We start from the raw sequence: 13,659 nt of genomic DNA, 5'->3' as shown, positions 1-13,659 counted from the left end.
AGCTGTGCTGTCAAACAGCCACAGCTGAGCCCCACCGTCTCAGAGGTTGCACAGAGGGTTGGCTGCCACTGTGTTCCGCTGTGTGTATCAGAAAGCATGTGAGATGGGTGTGTAGGAGGCGGGCAGAGCATGGTTCCTATGTAACCTTCGAAGAGAGCGTTTGTCTTCGTCTCTAGGGGAGGGACAGTACCTCATCCCAGAAGAGTGGGGTGTCTGGGCCGCCATAGCCCTGCAGACACTGAATGGCAGCGCTGCTCCATTGGCCCAGCTCCTGGGGCATTTGGACACAGTTGCCATGCAGGCATCTTTCCAGTAGCTTCCAGCACCTAGGCTTGCTATTAGATTGCTTTTGGGGAAACCAGAAATAAAGTTCAAACCTCACTGTTCCCTCTTCCGCTTCCATGGAAAAACTTTTTTAAAAAATCATTTTTAGTTTGTACATATGGGTGATGTGGGGCTGGGACACGTGCCACCGTACACGTTTAAAAGTCAAGGGACGGCTTTGCAGAGTTAGTTCCTACCATCTGCCATTGTGTAGCTTCTGAGGATTGATCTCAGGTCACCAAGCTTGAGCCTCAAGCACCTTCACCCGCTGAGCCATCTCACAGCCCCATCGTCTTCTTTCTGCCAGCTCCTTCAAATCCCTCGTGTCAAGTCACTGGGGAAACACTGATGGCCAGACTTTAAAAATACATTTATTGCACCAGCCTGCAAATTCAAGGCCAGCCTGAGCTACGAACAAGACCTGTTCCTAACTTCAAAGACAAAATAGAACCAGCCGTGTGGACCAGTGAATTATAAGCACCTGCTACCAAGCCTCACGACCTGAGTTTGAGCCCCAAAACCCACATGGTAGGAGTGAGCTGACTCCCACACACTGCCATTGACCTCCACACATGGGCCGCATGTTTTCATACCTCCACACACACAATACATAAAGAAAGTGTTTTAAAGGACAGAGTAAGCAAGAAGGATGAACTTGGGCCAAGGCCTGCCCCCAGTTAACACTCAGTGCCAACTGCAGGGATCTTGATTGTTCCTTGGATTGAACACTGGCTGCTTCCTGGCTGGCCACACCCAGTCTGATATCCAGAATTTGAAACTTTGGAACACTTTTTAGTAAGTAGAAGTTGGTTTGTTTGGGTTTGGGGGTGTCAGCACCAGGCGAGGGGGTGTGTGTTCATGTGTGTATGCATGTTCTTGTGTATGTGTCTTCCCCGGTGGGTGGTTTCCTTTACTGGTTCCCACTTTGTGTGTTGAGGCAGGGTCTTGTTTTAACCCAGAGCACTCTGACAGCTCACTTCCGGGACTTCCATCCCCGCCTCCTGTGTACAGGGCCTGATTATAGGCGGGTCACCATGACTACCTGGCATTCACATTTATGTGGGTCCTAGGGATGCAAAGTCCAGTCACACTTGAATAACGGGTACTTTACCTGGTGGTCTGTCTCTCAGTCCTCTGTTTAGGTTCTTACAGTGTAACCCTGGCTGGTTTGGAGCTCACTGTTTAGCCCAGGCTGGCTTTGATATCAGGGCTACAGATGCTTCAGCCTCCCAACTGCTAGGATCACAGATGTGCTCACCAACCACATCTGGCTTTTTTTAAGAAAAAAATTAAGTACCATTTGAAGCAGAGTGTGATCATTTCTGCTATGCAAGTAACAGAGTCTGCAGACCCAGAACTTAGGAGGCAGAGACTGGAAGACCAAGAGAGCTGAGCATGGAGCTGGAGAGGTCGCTCAGAGGGCAAGAGCATTTACCTCACAACCATAGGGACCTGAGTTCAGATCCCCAGTGCCAGGGAGGTGAGGAGAAGGCAGGAGTGGTGGAGCTTGCTAGCCATCCAGCAAAGCCAAAACTGTGACCTCCAGGTTCAGTGAGAAGCTCTGTGTCTGGGTTAAAGAGGGAGAGAGACGAACAGGAAACCCACTCTCATCTTCCAGCCTCCCGGTGGACATGCACCTGCATGCATTCATGAGCAAACACATATAAACCATGCACACACACAGACACAGAGAAAGAGAAGAGAGAGTTCCAGGCTAGCTTCAACTACATAGCTACACTCAGTATTTTGTTTCTTTATTTTGTTATTGTTGTTGTTTGTTTAGCTCTTTGTTTTGAGACAGATCTCACAGTGTAGCCCAGGCTGGCCTCAAGCTCTCAGCGGAATTCCTGCCTCGCTAGTGCTGAGGTTATAGGAATGTGTCGCTAGGCCTGGTAAGCTCCTGTTTTTACAAACTATACAGTCACAGTCAGGTCATGTTGTGTATGTTCATATAATGCACACATGAAGCATAAATGAGTTTTTGAGATAGGGTATCACTATGTAGCCTTGGCTAGCCTAACACTCACTATGAAGACCAGGCTGACCTGGAACTCACAGAAAGCTGCCTATTTCTGCCTCTCTAGTGCTGGGATTAAAGGTGTGTGCCACCATGCCCAACGGCATAAATGAATTTTTGAAATAAGATGTGCTCCTGGGACTGTGGAGACGGCTCAGTAATTAAGACATGTTGCTCGTGACACTAAAGCACAATGGTCATCTCAAAGGGAACAGAGTTTATTTTAGAACCAAATATCGGTGGCCACGGCCCAGAAACCCAGACTTAGGTCACCCCAAATTCAGTGTTCCAAGGTGGTAACAGTCTGATGGTAGTTTTTATAGTAACAGAACAGAGAAAGTCCTAAACCAAGGCCCCTTTCAAGTACGTTGGTGGAAACATACAGGCGGTGGTTATGGCGAAAGGGAAACCTCTCATGTAGGCTTCAGATACTGTCTGATGACTCAGCCCTGTGGTGGGCAGAAACCAGGGTTTTGTCAATACATTCCAAAAGTTGTATCTATTTGTCTAGAATGTTAGGTTAGGTGTGAAGTTGGGCAAGGAAGAGCTATTTCTAGGGCTAAAGAGCCCAAGAGAAACTATTTGACCTGCATCGCCTCAGCCTCTCCATAGTCACTGACATTTTAAGCAGTCAGGGAGCTTTGTAGAAAGTTCAGTGAAAGACGCGCCTTCGTTCTGGGAACTTTGCGCTGCTCGAACAGAGGACCTGGCTTTAGTTGCCAGCACCCACCTCAAGCCATTCACTACAGCCTGTAACCCCAGCTCCAGGGATTCTCACGGCCTCTTCCAGGCTCTGAGGCCAGGCACACATGTGGTGCATACACACACACACCCATACACACACACACACACACACACACACACACACACACACACACACACACACATAGGAAGGGAGAGAGAGACTGGATCCTACACGGCCAGGCACTGGCAACATTCACTTTTGACCCCAGCACTCAGGAAGCAGAAGCAGGTGGACTGGGAGTTAGGGTCAGCCTAGTCTACCTGCTGAGACCCTACCTTTAAAAAGGACTTGGATCCTGTCCCCAAGATAGTTCATTATACCCATGCATACATTCCAGAATGTTTTAAAATTAAATCCAATGTACCTCTAGCCCCAAGCATTTCAGATAAAAGAGACTCATTCTCTCCTGCAGCTTTTTAAATATGAGAAGAGAGTTTGTGTATTTTTTTCCTACATGTGTCCCCTCCAGATAATGTGGCATTTCAAGATACAGTTTTAGTACATCCTGGTAAAAGTGACACTTTAGACTAGAGGCCATGGATAGCGGGACAGGAGAGCCCAGTATTTGTGCGCACTAGCCATGTGCCTTCACCCGGTGGATTTTCTTCTCTCCTGTTACCTACCTATCTCCCCTATTTCATTATTCTCAGGATGAAGTGTGTATAGAAGCAACCAAGAGTCCAAACCTAGTGAACAGAGAGCTCAGAGCAGCCCCTAGGCACCGTTCTCCTGCCTTCCTGCGTACGGAGAAGGACATGGGATCCTCAGCTGGGGTGCTCAGCTGCGAGGGTGACTCAGCAGCATTCCAAACACAAGTGAAGACACAATCTTGTATTGCTCGTCCCTGCCAACACAGTGCCCCGTTGATAAGCTGATACCCTAATAAACCCTTGCCTATCTTTGGGGTACTTTCCAATGGACACACACATCAAAACTTCCATGTGGTTTTTTCTGTAGCAAATGACTTTCACGGGGAGTGCCCGGGACTTCCTGTCGGCCTTCCCACTCTGCTGTGCCCTAACCTGGCTGTTGTCTGTCCATGCAGGGCCATTCCTTGGCTCCAGCTCTGACTCTGGGCAGCTAGCTCACTACCCTGGGGCCAGCGGGCCGGAGGCAGTGCCCTTTCCATCACCCTGCAGAAGCTGATGACAGTTCCTTGCCAACACACGCTCCTCCTGCAGCAACAACCCAGACTTGGAGGGCTTGTGAGGGATAGGTCTAACCAAGCCCAGGGCTGGCTCCCAGGTGCTCAGGGCAGGACTATAATCCTCACTGCCCATGCTAGTGGGAAGAGCCAGCCAGAGGGAGCTCCTGCCTGAGGGTTCCCTCTCCCTGACCCAGGAAGGGTCATGTGCGGCTAAGCAAAGACAGAGTCCTGTGGCTCCTACAGCATGAGTCAAGGCTCTTCCAAAAGACAGCAATGTGTGTATTTAGAGAGGGATTTTAGGCGTGGGCTCCTGTGACTATAGAGGCTTGATGGATTCAAACTACGGAGGTGATTCAGGGAAACACTGCAGTCCAAAGTCGGCCTGCTAGCAAAGGTACTTTCTCCCGGGGAAAGGTTACCCTTTATTCAGGCTTCCAACCAGTTAATTAGCTGAGTTCCAGCAGATAAATTCCTGCTCCATTCAGTAGGGTCATCTGCTTTAATCCTAGTTCACTGTGGAAACTCAAATCCCACTTGCATGACCTCACAGGCTCAGCCAGAGTGCCAATACTGGCCAGCCTCAGCAGCCAGTGAGGACGGGCCCCAGACTTGCCACCTGGCCTCTCTGCCTCTGGACTCGGTTGAGGTTAGGTCCAGGAGCTCACTGCTAGCCCTGCCTCTGCCATTGCCAGGAATCACAGTTGCTCATATTCATTTGTAATATTCATTTGTTTCAGGGTTGTCGACATGAGTAATTTTGACTGCCTCATAGTCATTCCTTCTCTGAATGAGATAGAAGTATACCTTCAGATGGTTGACTGGAAAGTTATGTGTATTTTACCACAATTTAAAAACTAAGTGTTGTATCAGTGACAAAATACCAAAGTCAGAACAGTATATTTAATGTGAACCCGTCAGGGTGTGGTGGTGTACTCCTTTAATCCCAGCACTCTGGGAGGGGGACAAAGACAGAATCTCTGTGAGTTCAAGGCCAGTCTGGTCTATATATCAAGTTCTAGGCTAGCCAGGGCTATAGAGTCAGACCCTGTCTCAAATAAAGAAAACGAGTACACAGTGGAAGCTGGCTGGGTCTGCCTCGCATGCATAGAGCCCTGAGTTTGCCATATAAACTGGCCGTGGGGATACACGCTAGTACCAGTGAAGGCAGCAGAATCAGAAGGTCACTGTCCTCAACCACATATAGTAAGCTAGAGGGCAGCCTGGGCTTCCTGACACGATGTCTAGATGGATATATAAGTGGGTAGGTAGACGTAAACTGAAAAGAAAATTAAGAGCCGGGCATGGTGGTACACACCTGTAATCCCAACACTCTGGGAGGCAGAGACAGAGTTTGAGCCCAGCCTGCTCAACAAAGTGAGTCCAGGACAGCCAAGGCTATACAAAGAAACTCTGTCTCAAAAAAACAAGCAAACAGGCTGGAGAGATGGCTCAGAGGTTAAGAGCACTGACTGCTCCTCCAGACGTCCTGAGTTCAATTCCCAGCAACCACATGGTGGCTCACAACCATCCGTAATAAGATCTGGTGCCCTCTTCTGGTGTGAAGGTGTACATGCAAACAGAACATTGCATACATAATAGATAAATACACCTTAAAACAAACAAACAGAAAATTAAGGCCACAGCTTCCTCCTAAGAAACCCCTAGAATCATAACCCTCACTTATGGGGTGCTTATAATGCAACCTTGATGTTGTTTAAGCTTTTTTTTTAAGACAGGGTCTCACTGTGTAGGCTTGGCTGGCCTGAATATGTTCCAGGCTGACCACAAACTCAAAAAGACCTACTTGCCTCTGTCTCCTGAGTGCTGAGATAAAGCCGTGTGCCGCCACTCCTGGCTCTGTTACTGTTTTTGATTGTGTGTGTGTAACCATATGTAAGTGCCCATGGGAGTCCAGATGCTCAAGAAAGCTAGAGGTGTCAAATCCCGTGGAGCTGGAGGGACAGGTAGTTATGCCCAACATGGATGCTGAGAACTGAACTCAGGTCCTCTGCAAGAGGTGCTCTTAACCGCTGGGCCACCTCTCCAGACCCCATGTTTAAACATTTTACAGATGGAGAAGCTTCCCATCTGTCAGAGGACTTGCTAGTGCACCCACCAGCCAGAGCAGGGCAGAGCAGGCCCTGGGCCTCTCTAGGACGAATGCGTCATGCTCTCTATGGTCCTGGGCCTCCTCAGCAGGGAGCATATGGGTCATTGCTGGGGAGGGGGTGGGAAGGGGGCAGGGTGGGGGAAGGAGGGCTGCAGCCTCTCACCATCCCTATGCCAGCTTAGGCTCCCCCATTAGCAAGCTCAAACCCATCAGGATACACAAACCACATGCACCTCACACTCTAAGGCACCCACTTAGGAGAGGGAAGACGAGCCACCTGTGGCTTGTCTTACACCTGCGTGGAAGCTGGTGGAGCCCAGTTCATCTAATGGTGACCACGTGAGTGATGGGCCTGGGGCTTCACTACTGTAGACACAGGAGAACGGACACTTTGGTATGTAACGAGAGCCAGGCTCTCAAGGAGAGAAAGCCGAGTTGAGCGCATCACCACCTGTGACTGCTGGACAGGATGGGCAGGGAGCACTAATTCCTACCCCAGCCCATTCCTGGGAGGCAGGGGAACCCAGCCCCCAAAAGTGCTGCCCTGACAACAGTGAGCTGTGAGGAATTGGTGGGAGACAGCTGGAGAGCGACTGTTCTCAGCTCCTGGCGTCACTGCCTGCCCGTGACGCAGGTGACCTCAGGAAGGCTCCTGAACTTTGGACCCTCCGTCTGCAACTGCTGTGTCGCAGGACTGTTGGAGAGTGCAGCATCACCAGGCCATTCCCTGGCCACCACTCCTAACGTCAGTTTCCGTGTGCTGCACAAGCAAGCATTGTGAGAAGCTGGGCGACCGTGTCAGTCTGCCCGTTCTGGGAGGAGGTCTGACGCCAGGCCCTTCCAAGTGTGTCCGCCGCGTGTACTCCTCTGCCCTGGAAAATGGTCTCCTTGCCTTTTGCCTGTTTTTGGGGGTTGCCTGTCTTCCTTAGCACAGGGGCTTTCCTCTCTCCTCAAGGATGCCGGGACCCCGCCTGGCTGACTACAACCACTTTGCCGTAACTACTCTTGCCTGCCAGGTGACCTAACAAGCATTCCCAACCCTTTAGGATAAGCCAATCGTTCAGATAGCCGCGCTTGTGCCATCAGCCACTGACGGGGAGATCTTTATTTTTCACATTTATCTACTTAATTTGTTTGTTTGTTTGTGTGTGCACATGCCCATCTCTCCAGCCCCATTTTAAAATATTACGTTAAGAGACACTTGTGTCTTCCAGACTATTGTGACAGTGGTCCCCAACGAATTAGTATTTCTCCCGGGAAGAGAGAGCGTACAGTTCTGACAGCCTTCAGACCGCCTTGCCAGAGAGACGGCAGCTGACAGTGATGAGTCAGTGATGGACAGGGCCACTCCTTGGCCAGGTCTGCTTAGCTGTGTCACCCTCTCATCCTCTGTTTAAAGCTAAGCACTGCAGGACCCTGTAGACGGGCTCGGGGCTTGAGGTGTCCACGGTGGCTTTTTTTTGTCCCCCCCCTACTGCGGCCACCCTGAATAAACTCCCTTTCTTTGCTTTTCACTATTGCTCGTACCTTCTTGTTTTGTTTTGTTTGTTTGTTTGTTTGTTTGTTTTTCGAGACAGGGTTTCTCTGTGTAGCCTTGGTTGTCCTGGACTCACTTTGTAGACCAGGCTGGACTTGAATTCACAGAGATCCGCCTGCCTCTGCTTCCCTGAGTGCTGGGATTACAGGCAGGCTCCACTGCGCCCTGCTTGCTCAGACCTTTAGTAGCCCTACTGAGGACAACTGACGGAGTCTCCCCTGTTAGGGCTGCCAGGGCCTACACTCTGACAACCCTCCTACAACAATGTGCTGCTGGATTCAGGAGTGTGGTCCAGACCCTCCTAGGGGCCGTGGTTCTGCATCCAACACCTCCCTGCTGGCGCAATGTAAACTCTCACCAGCTGTGGGCTGGTGAGATGGCTATGTGGATGAAGACACTGCTGCCAGGCCTCCCGCTGGCCTGCATCTTACCCCCAGGATGGTAGAACGGAGGAACCAACTCCTGCAAGTTGTCCTCTGACCTCCACATGTGCTCTGTGTTTCCTCAAAAAAAAAAAAAAAAAAAATATATATATATATATATTATATTTATATAAAATATACACACACGCACACACACCTTTGGCCCCAGCACTGGAGAGGCAGAGCCACAGGATCTCTCTGAGTTCCAGGTCATCCTGGTCTACATAGCAAATTCAAGGTCAGCCAGGGCTATATAGTGAGACCCTACCTCAGAAAATCAAATCAATTAATTGTCAGTATTCTCCCAGGCCCTGTGCTCCTTCCCCATCCTGTTAAGCCCTTAATGTTATTTCTTCATTATGTTCCTCCTTGCCTGTAATATGTCAGGGCTCAAGGTGATAGTGGCTTCCCTCCTTTTACAATTCCCATTCCTGACTTTTTATTTAGTTCTTGTGACTCTAGGGGCTGGAGAGATGGCTCATTGGCTAAGAACATGATTTGTTCTTGCACAGGACCTGAGTTCAATTCCCGGCACCCACATTAGACAGCTCACAACTGCTTGTAACTCCAGCTCCAAGGGATGCCCCTAACTTCAGGTACGTGTACTTAAATGAACATACACACGAGTAAAAATGAACATACACGCATGTACATGTAAATAAATAATAATGTTTACAAAAAAAAAAAAGCCTGGTATGGCAGCATATGCCTTTAATCCTAGCACTCAGGAGGCAGAGGCAGGTGGATTTCTGTGAGTTTGGAGGCCAGCCTGGTCTACAGAGTAAGTTCTAGGGGTGTTGCACAGAGAACCCCGTCTCAAAAAAACAACCCCCTCTTCCCCGCCCCCAAGAAAAAAAAGGCTGTGACGCTAGATTGTACGTATTTTTTTTTTCTCCTAGGGACTTCACATCAGCCTTCACCAACAAGCCCTGGAAGCCTGGCACTCCAAAGGCCGTGGAGATGAACCCACTCAAGGCAAAAGCACTGTCTATGGCCCCTCAGTTCTCCTCGAGTGGCCCGCAACAGGCCAGCCGCCCGGCTTCCACGGCATCCTCCACAAGGGGCCCGCAGAGTAAGCAGCCTGCACCTTGCTGGGGATCTCAGAGGAAGGGCCTCCTGTATTTGGGACCATGAACTCTTTGTGCCCAGGCAAATGGGAAAGGCACTTTCCTTTCTCTGCAGGACCAGGGCCCTTCCCAACGGCTTCCTCTGCCCCTGTCCTTTATTAACCTTTCCTGTTTATTCATTGCTCTTCGGCCAGCAGCTAGTATATAAGCTGGCAGAATGACACCCTGAAGGTCGTATCCCTTAGAAATAAGATGCCCACATCTGGGGGCCTTTCAAAGGCCAGCCTGGGTAAGGTTGGTCTAGAACTCAGATCTGCCTTCTGGTGAGAGGCATCTGCTCAAACCCACCCTCTTTCAGCCTCAGCCAGTTGGCTGATCTCCACCCCAGCTGGTGGATCTTTCCAAAGGGCTTTACTTACAAGGAGAACAAAGTACAGAGTAAGGATGGCGAGCTGTGCACAGTTACCAGCTCTGGTACAGACACTGCTGTCACTGCCCCTCCCTGGCCAGGCCCTGGCATTCTGTCCAGGTAATGGGCCATGGCTAAGCCACCATAGGCTCTCCCTATTCTCTCTGGAAAAGGTGAAGTGGAGGTTCAGGTCAGGCTGCTTCCTCCCAGGCCTGGAAGCAATGCCAAGGGGCCATGGGAAGGCCTGGCCAGGAGGAAAGCAGTTGGCTCTTTCTGACCCTGCCCTATTTCCAGGTCGTACAGGGTTGGGGAGCCTCAGCTGATAATCATCACCACAGTAACGCCCTGTGGCTGGTAGCTACCCATACTCCATGTCCGGTACCACCACACAGCCCAAGTGCGGTGTACAGAGTCCGAGTGGTGGATTCCATATGTCCCATGGACTCAGCAAACAGGGAGCTTATTGCCAGGAGGCAGGCACGCTGACCAAACCGACCAGGCAGCCTGCTTCCTGTGAGGAAAGACCTGGGCGGGCCACGGAGCCAGGACCTGGGAGGGGAAAGTTCTCCTTATTCTGTTTGCACAAGGGCAGACTGAGAGAAGGGATTGTATGGAGTAGAGGGGTTCTGGGCAGGAGGCGCTTGGCACCGTCGTGCAGCTCTGGCTTCTCCTGTACAGGCAGCCAGTCCTACAGGAAGTGAAGATGGCTTCCTTCCCAAGCTGTCACCACCACATTGTCTGAGGACCCATGGGCTTCCGATTCTCTACCAGGCAGCCGCTGCGAGTGATGGATGTGAGAGACCCTTGTCTCCAAGGTCCTGCATGGCTGAGTATCCCCGGAGTGCCAGCCCTCCAGGCTGCCCAGGAGTGAAGCTGTCGAAGCCCCGCTATGCAGGCCTCATCTCCTCAGACTGAGACATGGGAAGAGGGGTGGGAGAGGCCCTGATTGCCCTCCTGGTGAGAGGTAGTTCCCTTCTCGCCCTGTGCACCCAGAGGAGAAAAAGGGGGTAACCTTTGAGCTCAAGACACTGCCTTGGCACCAGGGCATGGCAAATTCCAGATTCGGCTTCCCTGGCCCTCACAGGTTCCAGGCTAGACAGGAAGCCACACCAGCAAGCCGGTGTCATCCAGACTGCGAGTAAGGAGGGCAGGGGGCCTGATTCTCGAGACATGAGCGTTAGCTGCCTCTAAACAAGTGGTTCTCAACCCATGGGTCACGACCCCTTGGGGGTCAAATGACAGGGTGGCATACAGGATATCCTACAGGTCAGATATTTTCACTACTATGCAAGATTACAGTGGTGAAGTGACAACAAAAGTAATTTTATGGTTGGGAGGAGCCACAATATGCGGAACTGTATCAAGGGGTCACAGCATCGGGAAGGTCAAGTTGCGGGTGATGTAATTAAGGGCACAGGGGAGGATGTGGTCACGGTGTTCATGTGGTTTGCAAAGTCCTAAAACGAAATAAATTTAAAGACAAAAATATGCTGTGTACCCAGGGATGCTCTCAGGGAACAGCGCTTGCCCAGGGCGCAGGAAGCCCTGCGCGCCACAGAAATCACTCGCCTGTCATTCAGCATGGGGAGGGTCATCCTGTGCTCCATAGTCTGAGGCCAACCTGGGCTACATGAGACCTTTTTAAAAATTATTTATTTGTTTTTATTTATGTTCATTGTTGTTTTGCCTATATGCCTGTATGTCTGCGTGAGGGCATCAGACCCCCCCTGGAACTAGGGTTACAGACAGTGATGAACTGCCGTGTGGGTGCTGGGAATTGAACCCGGGTCCTCTGGAAGAGCAGTCACTGCTCTTAACTGCTGAGCCATTTCTCCAGCTCAAGACTCAAAAGAGTATGGTGTGATCAAGTGTATCGAGTATACTCGGGCTTCCTCAGACAGCTGTTTGGGTTTCTGCTTTTTTTTTTTTTCTTCATTTTATGTGTATGAGTGCTTTGCCTGCATCTTTGTATGTGCTCATGTGTGCCTGGTGTCCATGGGGGCCAGAAGGTTTCAGAAGCCCTTACACTGGAGTTATAGGCAGTTGTAAGCCTCCACATAAAACCCAGGTCTTCTGCAAGAGCAACAGATGTTCTTAACCACTGAGCCATTTCACCAGCTCCTCTTTATACATTTGTTCATTTATTTCATTTTTTGAAACAGGGTTTCTCTGTGTAGCCTTGGCTGTCCTGGACTCACTTTGTAAACCAGGCTGCCTCTGAATTTCCAGAGACTGGCCTGCCTCAGCCTTCCCCAGGTGCTGGGATTACAGGCTGCACCACCATGCCTGACCTCTGTACAGTTTTAAAGGCCTTAGAAAGGTCTCCATCCCTAGCCCTGGCAGTCACATGCCCATCATTCTAGAAATATATGCCTCCCTCTCGACTCTTGAGAAGGAAGCCTATGAGCTAAGCTTAGGCCTAGCTCCCACTGACCTCCTAGCTCTGCCTACAGAGGGCCAAAGTAAGGGTGCCTGAAGTGCAATACAGCAGTGTGGAGAAGAAAGGGCTCTGCAGTGAAGTCGCTCTGATGAAACCTGGGAATGAACCGCAGAGGCGCCTCACAAAGAAGGCACTCCACCCCACCAGCCAACACCCCCAAGATTCCACGGTGCCAGTGCCTGGCACAGCCTTTCCCTGCCTGGTGGAAGAGCAGACACCTGGGCCAGGAAGCATCATCATCTCAGCAACAGCTGTCATTCTCTCAAGCCCACAGCTGAGTGCAAGTCAGGCTGCTCATCTGGTCGTTTGGGGGGAAGGAAAGGTAGTCGTGCTGAGAGCTCAAGCAGGGTGTGAATCGTTCTCTGCAGAAGTAAACCTTACCCTGGCCTCTTACCACAGTCACAAGGGCTGTCCCCAGCACACACTTGTTCACTGAAAAACTGAAACTAGAAATAGACCTATTTTTAATAGGGTGTGTACCAACCTGATCTCATTTTTAAATTCAAATCAACATGTGTCAGGAAATGGCTTGAATAGGCAGGAAGAAGTTGTTCTGCCATGGAGATTTTAAGGACCAGGCAGGATGAATCAGAACTAACTAAAAATACAAATGAAGCCCCAGGCACTCAGTAGGCCACTTAGACAGCACATTGAGATCCCGCCTCAAGAAAGGAAAAAAAAAAGAGGAGAAGAGGAAGAAGAAAGGTTAAAATGTAATTTGTTTTGTTGTTTTGAAATAGGGTGTCACTGTGTAGCCCTGGCTGGCCTCCAATGCAGAGATCTGCCTGCCTCTACCTCCTCAGTGTTGGGATTAAAAGTGTTCACACTTTTTAAAAGTTTGTGCCCAGCCCAAACTTTTTAATAAAGAAATAAAAGCAAGTCTGCCCCGGCACTTGTATGTCACTGCTTGCTTTCCAGCCCTATTAAAATGACCTTTGTTACCATAAAAGTTCATTTATAAAATAATTGTTTCCTTACTTGACTTTTTAAAATACGGCAAGTTTTCTCTCAATCCCTGAGGTTTCAGGTTCTCCCTCGAATTTTGAGTGAATGTGAATGTTTCACTTCCTTTAATCCTGACTCAAGATTGGGGTGGGGTTTGGGGGGGGAATCCTTCAGGCCCTTCCAGCCTTCCTGACAGTATACCCTATGGCTTGGGTGGCTGTTCCTGTTTGCCTGATCATTTTAATCTCACTCAGTGCTCTTCATTGTATCGAGTGTGACATGTGGTTTGCATATAACAAACCATTTCCCAAACAACCGTTTCTTTGCTTTACAAATGTGTGGGTCAGCAGCCAGGGCTGGGCTTGGGTCATCCTCTGAACTTAGCGGGGCTGGCTGGATTGTGCATGTGCGATCAGGGACTTAACTCATATCTGGCCAGGCCCTCAGTTCTCTAGTGATGCTTCCTCTCCCGGCAGTGTGGCTGGGCATGCTCACA

At 50.1% G+C, this 13,659-nt stretch overlaps 1 protein-coding gene across 4 annotated transcripts in view; it reads left to right on the top strand.

The window, feature by feature from the left end:
* Window positions 1–10,555, top strand: part of Armc9 (armadillo repeat containing 9) — a 127,051-nt gene extending 116,496 nt beyond the window's left edge. For 3 of the 4 annotated variants that reach the window (XM_055616768.1, XM_055616767.1, XM_055616766.1), the window contains exons 24-25: window positions 9,202–9,374; window positions 10,457–10,555. In XM_055616768.1, the coding sequence (XP_055472743.1) occupies window positions 9,202–9,374; window positions 10,457–10,479 (196 nt within the window). In that variant the 3' untranslated portion in view covers window positions 10,480–10,555. Of the gene's footprint in view, window positions 1–3,736; window positions 3,834–9,201; window positions 9,375–10,456 lie in introns of those variants that run through there. The other variant, XM_055616770.1, reaches the window with a different exon arrangement.
* The last annotated feature ends 3,104 nt before the right edge of the window (window positions 10,556–13,659 follow it).

Source organism: Psammomys obesus, unplaced genomic scaffold, assembly GCF_907164565.1.
Source record: "Psammomys obesus unplaced genomic scaffold, mPsaObe1.curated_primary_1811, whole genome shotgun sequence".
In the NCBI taxonomy this organism is placed as follows: domain Eukaryota; kingdom Metazoa; phylum Chordata; class Mammalia; order Rodentia; family Muridae; genus Psammomys; species Psammomys obesus.
The sequence above is the reverse complement of the archived record's forward strand: the minus strand, read 5'-3'. Positions and strand labels throughout refer to the sequence as shown.